General features: G+C 38.1%; 1 protein-coding gene across 11 annotated transcripts in view; it reads right to left on the reverse strand.

Annotated features, from left to right (window-relative positions):
• Window positions 1–15,503, reverse strand: part of SOX6 (SRY-box 6) — a 410,347-nt gene that overhangs the window by 77,819 nt on the left and 317,025 nt on the right. For all 11 annotated transcript variants that reach the window (XM_021401613.1, XM_021401611.1, XM_021401609.1 and 8 more), the window contains one exon: window positions 10,446–10,525. In XM_021401613.1, coding sequence (XP_021257288.1) covers window positions 10,446–10,525 — 80 coding nt within the window. The remainder of the gene's footprint in view (window positions 1–10,445; window positions 10,526–15,503) is intronic.

Here is a 15,503-nt window from a genome sequence, read left to right on the forward strand (position 1 = left end):
CTCTAAGAAAGAAAAGTCTAGGCAAGTAGCAGGAATGAGAAGGTGATGATTAAAAAAAAATCCTTTCTACGCGATGTACATACTCATCACTTTCTCCTAACAGAGGAAGAGGCCATAACACCTTTGCTTATCTTACTAGTTTTCCCCTGGTTTAATTCTTTATGTTATAAAAAAGGACAAAAGAAGAAAAAGCACAGAAGTATGTTGCACACAAATTGCTCACCACAGTTATAATAGCTACCTTTCATAGAAAATACTTTAAAATGAGGTGAGCTTAGCCTTTTACACAATTTCCTAAACATAGTAACTCAGGAGTTGTAAAACAATAAGCATAATTTTTTCTAAAAAAAATAGGAATAAGTATGCACAGACATTTTATCTTGAAGCATGACAAAACCAGAAAGTATTCCAGTTGATCTAGGCTAAGTTCTGATAATAAAGGAATGCTAACTGCTCTCATCTCTCCCACTTAGAATATCTATTTTCTTGCATTCTTGCTAGCAACAATAATGGAATAGTTGCACACTACCATGCAAATTCTTTGAGCCTTTTATGAAAGCAAGATCAAAGCCAAAACAGAGTACATTTTTAGCTGTCTTTTTCTCTCAAGAGGATGACCTAATGAGAGGTAGTTTAACCACAAGTCTTCCTCTGCCACTGCAGAGCAGAAGCACTCTAACGCTGCAGCCTCCTGGCTTTGTCTTTTCTCTGCCAGGCTGAGAACACAGCTCCTCTTGGTTTGCCAGGAAGCAGGAGCCCAGGCTGCGGGAGAGACCAAGCACTTGTGTGTCCCACCTCTGCATGGGGTGAGCCCTCATATCCAGAAGCTGGGAGCTGTCCCCCGAGTGCTGCCACTGACACGTGGCCTCTGTGAATCTGAATAAGTGATCGAACAAGGTATACCTGAGTAAAATTAAAAAGACTCCCTGTTAAAGGTAAGGTGTGAACATTAGCAGAAGTCTGCTATTGTGGAATAATATGGAAAATATCAAGGAAAAAAAAAAAAAACAGAATTTAAGAATGTGCAAAAACTTACCAAAAGTCTACTGCCATTTCTTCTAAAAAAGACAGCACAAGTGTCAATAAAATCTTCCTCTTTAGCATAAGTGTGTGAATACTTTCATTTAAAGCTGTCAGATTACCAATACACTACTTTCTGATCACAGATCTCCTGTAGTTTACCACGGACAGGAAATGACACAATTAGCTTATCTTTGTGATACTGCCAGATTACATGTTGTAACACACATCCTGGAAATTGGCAAAAAATCTTTAACTTTTTTATGATTCCACAAAATAACCTCAACATACCTTGCTTAAAACCATTCTGTATTTGATACAGAATTAAATACATAAATAAAATATAAGTACATTTAAACTCAAACACCGGGCACAAAAAAGGGGAACTGTATTTGCTTGGGAAAAGGAATGAAATGTGAAGTGAGAAGAAATACAGAGTAAAGAAAGGAAAGAAAGAAAAGGAAAGAAACTTTATTTCGACTGCCCAGTATTTCAGAATTTCATGTATTTCTGTATATAAAAAAAAAAAAACATTGGTAGTAAATGGATGGGCTTCGTGAGAGAAGTCAAGATTTTCATCCTAGCTCGTGTCAGCAGGATTATAAGCAATTATGAGTAACTGCTTGTTGAGCTGTATGAAATGAGTTTCCTCATGTCCACGTCACCGGTACAATTGCCAGCAATATAGACAGACCTGGTTGAAGGGGTTTGAAAAGGTAATAATTCTCATAATCCTACAGGGCTTAAATCAGTTCGGGACAGAAGATGGCTGTGCAATTGCTGGGCCTTCTCGGTTTGTCAACATGGTTAAGCAGAAAAATCAGAGGCTTAAATAAAAGAAAAAGAAATCAGGACATGGGAAAAATAAGTAGCAATAAATCTTCTCCAGAAATATGTCTTAAGGTCTGGCGTAGGTTGGTACATGCAGTCACTGTCTGACCACTCAGACAGAGAAATCATCATACACAGCTATGGCAGTATTTCCCTGTATGGAACTGTACAGATACATAACAAGAAAACTGAATGCTTACCCACCACTGCTAATCATACCGAGAGGCAAAAGCACTACAATTAGATTTCTGCAGGCTCCCATGACAGAATAATAAGACATCATCCCACTAATAAATGGGTGGAAGGCAAGAAAAAAGAAGAGTCTCTCTTTACCTTGCACTATCTCTTACAATTCCTGGGTCCAAATCCCCATCTTGTGAGAAGATGCCAAGGCAACTCCACAATTAATTTTCAAAAGCACTGCTTGGGGTTTAAAGCTGTAATGTTTTTGTACTTTTGCAAGAGATACAGTGAGTTCATGTGTAGCTAGCAACCATTCTCTTATTTTCACAAGCAAAAATGGACAGGAGACAGGGATATAATAAATACATACTGGCTCTACTGATCAGGAGAAGCTTTATCAGCCAGCTGGGGCACATCTGGGAAAAAAGTCACTCAGGTGCATCTCTAGCATCCCATTCAATTAACATACCATTAAAAATGGTTTGTCCCTGTTCAGCCTGCTGCGTTACCTGGTAAGTCAACATATTTAAATGTATATTTAAATACAGAAAACAGTGAAACATTTTCTTTGTGAAGCAGAAAACAAGCTCCATTTACAGGTATTTTAAAGCATTAAAAATAATTGTGCTTTACAGGCTGCTTAGTAGATCACTCACACTGATTTTACTGCATATTTAGAACTTCCTTCAAGGAAAATTAAATAATTTCCTTAAAGGAAGTGCACACAAAATTATGCAAAACATATTCAAATGGGCTGATAAAAATTAAATCTAAAAAAATCACATTTACACCTCAAAACTAGGTAACTGGGAATTTACTATTACAAATCCATTGTACACTCATGTGTTTTATACCAGTTAATGTGTATTTCACATAAGCCTGCCACACATTCTGATGTGTGCTGGGTATGAAGTATTTCAACAGCAGTGCTGGGATCAGATTAGAACTGCTATGAGGCCTGATCTTAGCCCTCCCCTAGGTGCTGAAGACTGCAGCAGAGTAGATGGCCTGTACAGGATGAATTACGGTGAATAATTCCCAGACGTGCTATTTAATAAAGCTATAAACTAGTTAAAACTTTTGACTTGATCTCTTCCTAGCGTGTAGTAAAAAATGGTGCAATTCCTTCAAAGGACATCACTTCTTTCCATCATTCACTTCACTTTGTAAAATACCAGTGGATGTGACAACATACTCTCAGTATTCCTGAACGTGGAATGCTTCTTCATTTGTTTTCATGCCTACCTGTTTGTTGTAATTCAAGCACAACTCCAAAATATGGGCTTCATAGTGTTGACTTCACTAAATATTGTGAGTGATTTCTTTGTTTCTAGAATAATCCCTTAATACTGACATTTAAGCATGCTTATCTTCCCCTTTTCCTTCAGATGCTCCTCTCTCCAGTGTCTTTCTGAAAGTGTAGGAGAGTAGGAGAAGGAGAAAGAGAAGGAGTGAAGAAGAGTATTTTCATTTGCATACTGAGCTCACAATGTAGAAGCATCTTTGTTATTAATCTGATTGCTGCCAAGTTTCTAAACATTTGAATATGCTAACACCTTTACGGAAAGAATCCTTCATGTTTGTAATTTGTATCCAAATTAAGCAGCTTGCTCTATAGGTATCAAAACTATAATAAAATTCCAGAAACATATTCACTTGCAGCTAATTTCTATAAGGCGTACAACATATACGTTTCTAGAGAGCTAGAAGGAATCCAGCTGCTAGCTCTGAGTATGCCTCACAGTCAGCCTTGTCCCCAGAGGGATGCCACAGTTTTAAAAGAGCTTAAAAAAACGTGCTCATCCCCTGATGGTGTGTTGGTGCTCTATCAGTAAATGCAGCAGTAACTTATTTGCTTCTTACTGGCTTCCGAGTGGAGACACACCTCAGGGAGAGAGCTTTGCAAAGCACAATTACTTTAAGATAGAGCCTGGGCTTTCAGTGAGGGGCTGCCAGTGGTTAAGGCAGCAAGAATGTCTTGTTGATCCTGGGGTCTCAACCTCCTCCAGTCACTTGGGGTTGAGCTTCTTCTGCCTTGGTACAGACTGGGGAGACTCAGGAAATCTCCTGCAATTCAGGCTATAAATATGTCATCCTTCTAAACATACAGGTTTCCTGATAAGTGAGTTTATTTCTATGCCATTTATGATCCCAGTGGTAAATTCCTTCTTTAACAGAGCGTGAGGGTCTGGAAGTCAGCTGTCCTGTTTGGTAAGATCTAGAGGTACAAAAGATAGGAATCTATCTGTTCCCCGGCTGCCAGACTGAAAAGTCTTCATGCATTGGAGAAGAGAGCAGGTGCAGGACTTTGGATGGAGCAGGGCTTGGCCATCTGACGGGAACAAAGAGGGCCACGCCAGGCTGGGTGACAGTCTGGTGGCCAGTGTTCTTCCTGGAACAGGGGGAGCGCAAGCCCAGGACTTCGGCTTGCCACATCCAAGGGAAGTACTAGAACTGCTACAGACTACAGAAATAGCTTCTTTCTTAAACACCACTGTAAATTTTTTATTACAAAATGCAACACTATTCCATCAAGCAAGAATAAAAGTAACAAAGAGTTGCTGTTTAAAGAAGTTACGAGAGATATAGGGCATTAAATAGGTGAGAAAAGGGTCTTGCAGCAATAATGCTGCTGGCTGTACCCAGCTGATTACTTTAGTTAATGCTTTTGTTTATCTGTTTTTACAAAACTGAAGAAAGTAGGGAGAATCTCTCTTGTTTTACCAGGAATGCCATTACTGGAGCAGCCAGGAAAATTCTCCTGGCAACAATTTCATCAGAACTGATAGGTTACAGCAAAAGACTCAATTTTGATGGGCTGTTCTTTCCTTACAAAAATGAGTCTGTAAGATAATTCAGGGCTGAAGATGAGAAGGAGGAGGAAAAGAGGGAGTATTAAGAAATCCTGCAAATAATTGAGGTTATATGATAAAATACTGACTCAGTGACATCATTTTCATTGATACTGTCACTGATATAATTCAACTTGATAACACAGATATTACACATAAACATTCAAGCAGAGAAAGGCATAAGTATAACTATTTCATTGATTTTAATTAAATTTTCTTAAGTATTGCAAGCTTGGCATATTTTTAATTTTATTTTCATTAAAGGGCTTGCTTGGTCTCTCAGAGCCCTAATAAAAACCTTCTTTCAACTTCTTTCCTTCCTGCGCTACAACCTACATTTCTACATAAGAAAAGGACCAAAATATTTAATGTACTACTTCCATACGCTGAAATTTGCGCACACCATTCCCTTAATTTAGGCCACTATTCACTGTATCATAATAAGGAAGATTCTGTTAAATTATGCCCACCTAGAGCTCGGTAGTCTTTGAATGCTAGATAAAATCATTCTGTAAGGCTAATGAAGACAGAAACTCTGTCTGTAACAATATTAAGTTTGTTTTCTCTAGTGATTCGAAGAAGTGAGCAATCTGTCAGTAATACATTGAGGGAAATTACTTGTCTTGTAGGAATTCCCGCTGACAGTCACTCACTTGCAGTGCTGACCCAAACATCTACCTGCTGACAAACAAATTACAGTGTCTAACTTTGAAAAGGTAACTGGCTGTTTTTAATTTTGATTGGTCTCACCAAATCTCTTTCACAATTATCCAATCTCCATTCTTCATTGTGTTAAAAAAAAAAAAAGAAGAAAACCTTATCATTCTTGCACTTGAAAAAATTATTATTGCCCACATCCGAGAGTGTTGTGTCAGATAAAACTGTTAAACTGTGTCTAACCAACATTAAGACTGGCAGCCCTGCCAGTGACTGACTGGGTGAGTGAACACATTACTGAGACAGCATTGTAGAAATTAATTTTCTTCAATAAAGTGATTTTTAAGGCTCATATATTTCACAATCTAAACATATGTCACTGTTTCATAAACAAAATAAATGGATTAAAATAATACATTACCAGTATGCTGACACATGGAAATATTTTAATTAGAAATACTTAAGCTGCGTGGTATTTAACTGCTATATTTGTTGAAGAGGAGCATGCATCATTTAATAAGACATAAGGCAGGTACATCACTTTGCATGATGTGGTACCAGAGTGGGACCAAATCACCTTGAGTGTAAGCTATCACTATCAGATCACATTAGACCCACTAAAAATTGCTTTAAGGTTACAGCATATAGAGGAGACTCCATAAGAGAAGCAGTCCACTGAAACAACTTTTTCACTGAAATAATAAGTCACCAAGATTCTAGTTCCTGAGAATAATATTTCTTCATAAAAGGCCACATTTAACATCTTAGCTATTTAAAAGCTGTATTTACATGACTGTCGCATTACATTGGCCTCTTTCCTGCACATTCTTCTTGACTTACTTTAAGAACCAGCACTAAAATAGCTGAGGAAAGCAAATGTCAACTGTGTCCTGAAATTTATATGTGTGAGAGAATTGGAATAAGTAGGAATGTAATATATTGTTTACTGTACTGAGTGCCCTCCGTTCTCCAAAGGTCAAAAGCATTGTAACCTTAGAGTTACAGTTTCTGATTGTTCCCAGGGTTAAATACATTATCAAAATTAATGGTTCAAACCCCTCAACCTTCAGATATATGAGTATTCATGCCTCCATCTGCTGAACTGTTCAACTAAAAATAGCATTCTTTGGCCTTCACTCTACTCATATTGTGCCCCTGAGGCAGGCTATGCAATGCTTCAGCGGTGTGCTGGATCCACACCCAGCAGTATAACAAAAGGTCATTTACTTGTTTGCAATTAGAAGAGAGTATGAAAGAGTAGGATGAGATGGGAGGGGAGAACAGAAATAGATAAATACATTAGTTAAAACCTACATTTTTTTAATCAATTATAGAAACTTCAGGCCTCAAGAACACAGCTGCAACTACAGTTAAGACTCGCCAAGGTTCACTAGGGTTGTAAGCGGTAAATTTTAAAGGACAAATTACACAAATAGTTTAGGAAAGAAGTTATGAACTAAAGCTTTTTTGTTTGGCTTCTTTTTTCCTAGAGCTTGCTTTGTTTAGAAATGACTCCAGTTAGCATCATTGTAGTGCTTCCATTTCTATCAACAGTTTATCAGTTGTGGTTGAGAGGGTTGCAACATTTCCTTATTTAGCACATAGACTGCTTTGTAGAAGCATCTAAGAATGAAAGCAGATTTTTAAACCATAAAGATCGCACAGTAACGTTCCCTGTTTGAAAGTAAGGATGTATAGGTGCCACCTCTGCCACCACTGAGAATTCTCAATAATTAGGTTACTGCTACCACAAGAGTTGGGAAAATCCATTTTGCAATCAAGTTCACTCTTTCAGCAAGATTACTCCTCATACACATCTACAATCAGTTAATATCACTGCAATCATTTGAGAACTAAGGACAAAATTTAGGGAAATGCAAAAGGAGAGAAATGGTACAGAAGATGGGTAAATAAAAGAGAAGAATGAAAATTATCTTTTTTTTCCTCCTCTCATTGATTAATTAAAAACAACAAACTTTTGTTGTAATGTGCACAAGAACTGGTTCACACACCTCTATGCATACCTGCTAGAGGTGTTTTTGGTAATGTATCTGTAAACTATTTAGCACAAGGTTGATATGGTGGGATTCACTCACAGTTGACTAAAGCTGGAGGGGTAAACAGAAGCAGTTTTGTCCCTCTTAGACACCAACTGGAGAACTGTTCCCTCACGTGCAAGGTCTTAACAAGGCATGGTTCTAGAACACATTATTTAAATCTTAGCCAAATTGTTGAGAAAACTCATGTGACGAGGCCGAGATGTCAGTGGGAAATATGGGACAGTTTGTATCTTTTTTTCAACATTGCCATCAATGTCACCCTCATGAGATCAGTACGAAATGGAAACAAGCTATCTGACATCAACCCAGAGCAGAACACTTTACTACTTCTGGAATGGTACAGACATGTAGTAACTACAACTACAATCTTCAACTCAAGGAGATATGTTATCCACAGGTGAGCCAGAGGCATCCAGAGAAAACACATTTTGATACTAGTGTGCTAAATAGCTTCAATAAAATAGACAAACCATTAATTATAAATCATTGTCACTGGAGAAACATCCTCTATGCAACACTTGCTATGGTTACACAATGTACCTGGGAGCAAATTGTTTTCCCTGGTAGTAGATTCACAGCTTCCATTGAAGCTGTCCTAAGACACAGGAAAATGAGAACACAAAATTGCTAGAAGCTCTTACTTGATCATCCCCAACAAAATAAGTTAAAAAAAGAAGAGGTTACAAGCTTGAAGCTGATAGAGAATTTCCACTGCAGCTGGATGTAGATTAGGGAACATAATTTCGAAAATTATAGTAGTGCCCTAGTAAAGCTCAATCATTAGAGCTCCTGCAAACCTTGTTTAATCTCAACAGTTTCTGGACCACAAGTTCTCCAAACATAGATACCGTGCACACACTCACATGTAGTAACAAAACTAAACCTGCAAATTAATTAGCTATTTCTCTCACTGGCTGAAAGGAACAGCAACTAGTTTTGTGATCGGTATTTTAAGCACTTGGGAAATACTCAGATACCATGGTCACATATTTATGTAAATAAATAAGTGGGTGGGGTACATGGAAGCAAGACGGAGAAAGAAGGGGGAAGGGAAGCAAAGATGAAAAAACGAGCTGAAATGCTACGCCCTTAACTGTCTTCATGACGCATCAGGCATAACAACAAATTCCCTCCCACAAACATACCTAAATAAAATTTTGTTTTAGGGTACACTTAGGGAAATTACACAAAGAAAGCGTTAATACTACGAGTCAATAAACTTCAGCCAATTCGACAATCAGATGAGCAGGTACCATCTAAAGGCCAAGTACTCTATTATTTAAGTCCTTATGAACATGAAACATTAAAGAATATGAAATGCCATAGAAGTGAAATTCAAATGAAGTAGAAAGGGTAGGGGGATATAAGCCAAAAAACTATTTTACAATAAATATAGCAGAAGGGAAGTTCTATACCCTCAAGCACTCAAATATTTTTGAATTTATTAACACTACTTTCTTCAATGGTTCTTTTCTCTATCTATGCATATCATTTTTAACAGCTCAGCCTATAATTTCTGAAAATTAATGAAAATGCAGTATTGCTGTAGGTTCTGGTCAAGGCTGATATGCAGATAGATCTGTGGGTCCCATCTACAACTGCTAATGGGACTTTTGCTTCAATAAGTACACAAATACAGATTTTCAAAGGATCCAGCTTAAATTGAGTACCTGCTATTTTTCCTTTTGAAAAACTCCTCTTTGGTTTAAAATTTGTCTACGAGACAGTCGTAATATATTATTATGACCCAGAAACATTCTGGGAGATATTGCTCTAAAGTGTCTGGGTGTTCCCTTTCCAAGTTCTGCTTTTAGCTTAGGTCAGACATGAGCTCAAGGGGTCTTTTCTTACAGTTCCATGGGTGACAAGTGAGTTTTGGTTCCATTCTCACTTATCCTACCTCTGCAATAAGAATATCAGCAATGGGTAAAGATGAGAGGGTTTTTAATTTGCTTTGGTCCCTGTGGAAAAAGGCATAATTGCATAAGGGTAAGCAAAGATATCTGGATATTAACATGGCAGTACACTGCTACTCTAGGCACAATTTATTCCTACTTTATATGTGAACCAAACTCTAACAGGGGTTTCAGAGGTTTACTTGCAAATAGTTACATGCATCTTTAATGGCCTTTCCTCTCATGTTCACTGTCACTTCCTTTCCACACATTTTAACTCTGAAAGCTTTTGACTGTTTCTTCATTATTTATGACATTGTTGTGTCTTTTCTTGTGAAATTAAGAACTTCTTGCCACAAAAAGCTAGCTAATAACATGGCACATAAATCTTTCTTTCACAACATTTCAGTCCTTCTGTGCCAAAAAAACATAAATGACCCAACCAAGCATCCTGACTATGCTTGGCATTTGACCAGCTTAATGCACAGAATGGTAGAGATTACCTAAATACAGAAGCCAAAAGAGTTTGCAATTTATTGTATTGTCAACCCCACACTGTCTGCAAAAAAGCCTTGGTAACAGACTGGTTTTCATACACTCACTGCCCCCAATTAAAGGTAGTACTGTGCAGATACAGGGGAAAGACTAAATGAAAACAAAGTGGAAAAAGACCTTTGAACATATCTCTCACCATTTGGTCATATAATTAAGAAAATACCATTTACTCTGCTTATGTAAAATATACAGAACAGTGTCTTTCACTTGGAGTATCAAGGTTGAATGCATGTTGCTGTATTTGCAGTACCATAAGTACATAAGGTGTTAATCCTCCTGGGCTGTGCTCAAAAAATATTTAACATTCAGGCTATTATTTAGCATACAGCTGGTTAGCAGTTTTCCCCTAAAATTTTGGCTTCGATCCCACATTTTTTTGTTCTGGCACATACCTGGAGCTGTAAAGGGCTGAGTCCAGAAGCAGCAGCAGCTGCCATTGTTGATGGAATGAACTGCACAGGGTAGTTATCACCTGTCGGGAGAACAATGCGTGCAGGTTCAGACAATGAGCAGAGAATAGCAGCAGACAAGTGCAAACATGGACCTAGGATTGCCTGTGCTCCACAGCACTCCTCTAAGCCTAAACATCTGCAAAAACAAAAGGCTTTGCTGGGCACGGACTTGCCACGCTCCCTTGGAACTTTTTTTTAGCAGATAGCTGGTAGGCAAACTGGCAAAACATGAATGCGATACTCATGATTTTTGTTTTTCAAAAGCCGTGTTCAAATCAGGCATGTAAACTTGGGCACAAAGTGGGACTTAAGGCCACAGACACACAGACAAGGTACCCTAGGAAACCCCAGTGGTTCCCAGAGGGAAATAATGTCACCACGTTTCCTAAAACAGGATAAATTTGTTGCAACCCAAGAAATTTCAGCCTTGATTAATGCCGAGTACTTTCCTTTCAGTATGAAGTAGCTCTTTCCTGGGAAAGCCACTGGGTTGAGGTTGCCATTGTTTCAACAACTCCTTTCAGATAGCCAATGACAAAAATAAAACTAAATCATCTAAAAATAGCTGTAAATATAATTTTAGCTATCCCTTACAGCTGGGACCCTACTCAACTCTAATAGATGAAGTAGTTGTTCAGTTACACAAAGATCCAGACCCAAAAATCTTTGTGTTCCATTTTCTGGGAACTGAAAATGTGTGTCCTCTGCACAGAGAGGACAGCAAATACTTTAGAAAACAAGAGATACTATTGATCAAAAGTGCAACATGGTGTCACACAGTGCCACTGAGACTCTTAGTCCATGTAAAGAGTGAAGGAATGCTGGAGCAGCTTATCAGTGGAATCTGTAATGTAAAAATTAATACAGAGATGGATAAATTACACTATAACTATGACTTAATGGAATATCGCTTTGCCTCAAGCTTCTTACTGAAAGTCAGAGTTATGTACTATCTGTAGACTACATTTTAACAGACTGCTCTTCTGTACATTTTTCAGATTCACAATAATCAGCCTGTTTTGTGTTAACTTTTCCATGCTGAAAACATCATGTAATACTGAGGGAAAATATCATATTCAAAATAAAATAATCCGGACATTCCAAGAATTAGATATTTCTTTTGTCAACACCCTCAAAGTAAATAACAATATCCAAAGTCTTGGCAGTCACTGGATTTCTCTGAACTCTTCTTATTTACCACCTGAAGTGCTATTGTGTTCAGCACAGTTAAAACGTTCAGTTGTTTCACTTTTTTAATAAATTGTACATGTCTAATCCACAAGGTCTCTTTGCATCATATCCATAATACCTCATCAGACCATTGAGCACAGTATGCGCTTGTACACAGTCCAGTAACAATTGGCTTCTGATTGCATATGGAGCTCTGCTACAATGCATTTGCTAACACTATACTGAACTGGTGTCCTATGGAGTAATGTTCAAAATATCTCCTCCTATTTTCCCCCTTCCATGAGGTTGATTTTAGCTTGCAAAGATGTTGGTATTTCTTTTTGTAAAAAAAAAAAAAAAAAAAAGCAACAAAAAAACCTAGCTCCTTTCTTACACTACTAAAGCTGTCTCTTTGTGGTTAAGCAATTCTGCTCATTTCTTTGATATTTATATGAAATTATCTGAATATATAAGACCCTAATCTAAGTTAAATAACATCTCTTTCAGAAATACTTTACAAGGTTTTAAAAAAAATCACAAAGATGTTGAATTAATGATGCTTTAAATGGGGGGGGGATGCAGGGAGGGAAATAACCATCTGAGTTATCAGCATGGACTGTCTTGCAGAACATTTTGGAGGCATTCTTTCTTTAAATATCATGAATAATTCATTCCTGTTCCACACAGCAATCTCTTCTTCCTCCCTCCCCCTCCACATATACTTTTTAAGTTCAATACCAGTTGCTTTATTTGTACTAAAACATTTTCCATGTCAAACATATTTAAAAAAAAATCAAACTCTAAAAGAATTCCCTGCGGCACTCCTTTTTCACAGCTGTCACGCTTCTATGGTTTGAAATAGCCAGATATTTTACACACACACATACACACACACCCCCACACACACAGGCAGACACACAGAGGTTTTAGCTTCACAATTAATTTAACAGTATCTCTACCACACTCTATAGTGTTCTCTAGCTCACCTGCTGGCTACAGTTCTTCCTTTTGTTACAAGAAAGTATAATTTCAGAGTTATGCCATTTATTTATTATTAACACACCATACTGTCCTTTATTTTTTTGTCCTCATTTTAATACCCTAAATTATGGTTGAGTCCTGGTGTGTTAGCAGTGCCATTACAGAGAACAAAAAATTAATACTCTGTCAGCCTTGGAATACTTTGCTGACACAAAGCAGTAAAAGCAGAGCAAAGGTATTTTAGTTTTTTTTTCCTCCCTTGAGGAAACTGAGCATGCAGGGAATTGACTGGTTTTAATTTTTAATTACATAAGGTACATATTTCGCCCCTCTAACTCTCTCAGTGCAAGAATGGATCAAGAAGCTTCTCAGTAGCTGTCTTGGCAAGAAATCAGTCAATGTATTGTAGCTTTTTTTTTTTTTTCAAATTTCTTCCCCGATTTGGAATGTTTGCATGAAGATCCATTCTTTTAAATTTGTACAAAAGAAGACAGAACATGTTCAGACAAGTCTGCTTTAGGTACCAGGGTGTGCTGGTCTTTCATAACCAGGCCTAAGAAGAATGCCAAAAGAAGAAAATCTGTCATGTTTTGCAAACCGATCTCTTCAATCTCCTTGTTGTGTTGATTGTCTATTTACATTTGGCTCTGCTGTTTATATATAAATTGGTGTTTACAAGCTATGGAAAATCACCCCAGACTTCTGTTTCATTTGTCAGGTTGAGCAACGTTTTCAACTGAATAAAAGCAGCATAAAATTGTACCATGCTATTCCATGTAGAGATAATGTAAATATTCTTGGATTAAGGGAGGAAGCTTATTGGGTTTTATTTATAGGATGTATGGACTTACTTTCCAGATCATGGTTTTGTGAGTTGTAAGGAAAAAAAGGAAGTCTGGCCAACAGAAGAGACAGCTTTTCTGAGATCCACAGTAGGGGGAAGGTTTTGGTTTAATACCAGTCTTTCCTAAAATATGACTGTAAGACATAAGCTTACTCTCCAAGTTTTGAGTTTGATGATGGCTTACCCATTTCGGGATTATGCCTTAAAACCTGTCTCTTCACATATAGATCTTGAACAGCCATTTGCACATTATCTTCATGCAATCACAGAATAATAGGAAACAGCAGCAGAAGAGCTGTGCCAGATCACACACTGTAGGACCTCCCCTCCCAGGCACAGTAAGCAGACAGAGGAGAGTGTACCGCTCCTCACAATGTTGTTGGGGCACAGCGGAGACACAGATGCCCGCCACTTCTTCAGGATTGAAGAAAAGGTTTACAGAGGTAACACATAAGGCAATACTATATAGCATCTCCTCTGTCTAATGACACAACTTCAGCTCTTCCTGAACAGGGAGGATCTGAGCAGGACCTGAGCACTGCCTTACTGCCATCCTCACAACACAGCAAAATCAGTTGCCCTAACAATTGCCTGCTTACAGGTAAAGAACTTTAGTGCAAATCCCAGTTGAAAATATTGAGCTGCCTACTACCACTTCCAGCTCTCACCTCAGTGTTTAGGAGTGAGGCACATATAGATTGCAGCAACAGATCCTGAAGGCTACAGATTCCTTGTTGCAACCACTAAAACCCAATAAAGAACACATGACAGAGTAGGTCAGTGCTGGGGAATTTCCATCAGAAACAAGACTTGTGCAGCACCTCTGCCACGTAAAGACGCACGTCCAAATCAGTACACAGCTCATTTGATGTACACTTTCTGTTCTCACGTGCCGAGAGGAACAGCAGCTTGTGGAAGCACCGTACTGTGTTACATAAAATTTGAGCCGCTTTTCAGCTTTAGGAAAAACTTCTGAATGGCCTGTTCCAAATGGAAATTGCAATGATGAATATCAGTGAAACCTGACAGATCTAAGAAGTTGCTAGCTATGCACACTAGTTATTGCAATCACCGAGTTTAATTAGTTCTATGATAAATATCTCATAGTGTTGTAATGTTCTGAGGTCCGGCCAGATGACAATAAGTCTGACAGTTTCTTTTGTCACGTTTCATCTAATTTCTTTCAGTGACTTCAAAGGAGTTACTATTTACTTGCTTCACAGCAAGAAGAGAACAATGACAAAAATTTAACTTCATTTCTCATTATTTTTGCCAGTGACCTAGGAAAACAGTCTGAATTTTCGCATTTTACTGTATTGCTGGCACAGCAAAATCTCTTGCAAATTCTTTTGGTATACAAAACAGAATGTCCTAAGCAGGCAGACAGGAGTTGTTTCTCAATCATTCCACTCATGGTCTTTGTATACTTTCTGGATTAAATAGGAAGATATGCTTTGAAAATACACTGCAGCATATTACTCTGAAAATCCATTTAAATAGATGTTTACGCTCTCCATGCCTCAAAGCCTCTATTTTCAATAATCTGTTTCATAGGTACTTTCCACATCTGATAAAGTACTGATAGAACAGAAAACACTTTTCAGAAGGCTATGTGGTCATTGCTTTCCAAGTCACCTAAACCGCTGCTACACAGCCAGCATAGTCTGGCTCCTGCCCAGTATTAACCTCTATCTTTCTGCTGTCACCATCCTACTTCCTCATTTCCTCCTGTACACAAACCTGGAAAGAAGTAACTCCTGAGGCACTGCAAAACAGAGGCAGGAGCTATCTTCCACCTTATCGCACTCAGTGCCTCTTTACCCAGGGCACCAATGGGGAAACTCTAATCATATTCAAGGATACTCCAGCCCACTGACTTCTTGTGGACTCATGCAGTTAGTTAAGTAAGGGGAAATTTGCACTGGGAGAGAAGGTATAATGATACTTATGTTACCCAGCAGTTCCAAGTAGTAAGTATCATGGTCACAGTCAGAAAGCTAGAA

The sequence above is a fragment of the Numida meleagris genome, chromosome 6 (assembly GCF_002078875.1).
Source record: "Numida meleagris isolate 19003 breed g44 Domestic line chromosome 6, NumMel1.0, whole genome shotgun sequence".
Lineage (NCBI taxonomy): Eukaryota > Metazoa > Chordata > Aves > Galliformes > Numididae > Numida > Numida meleagris.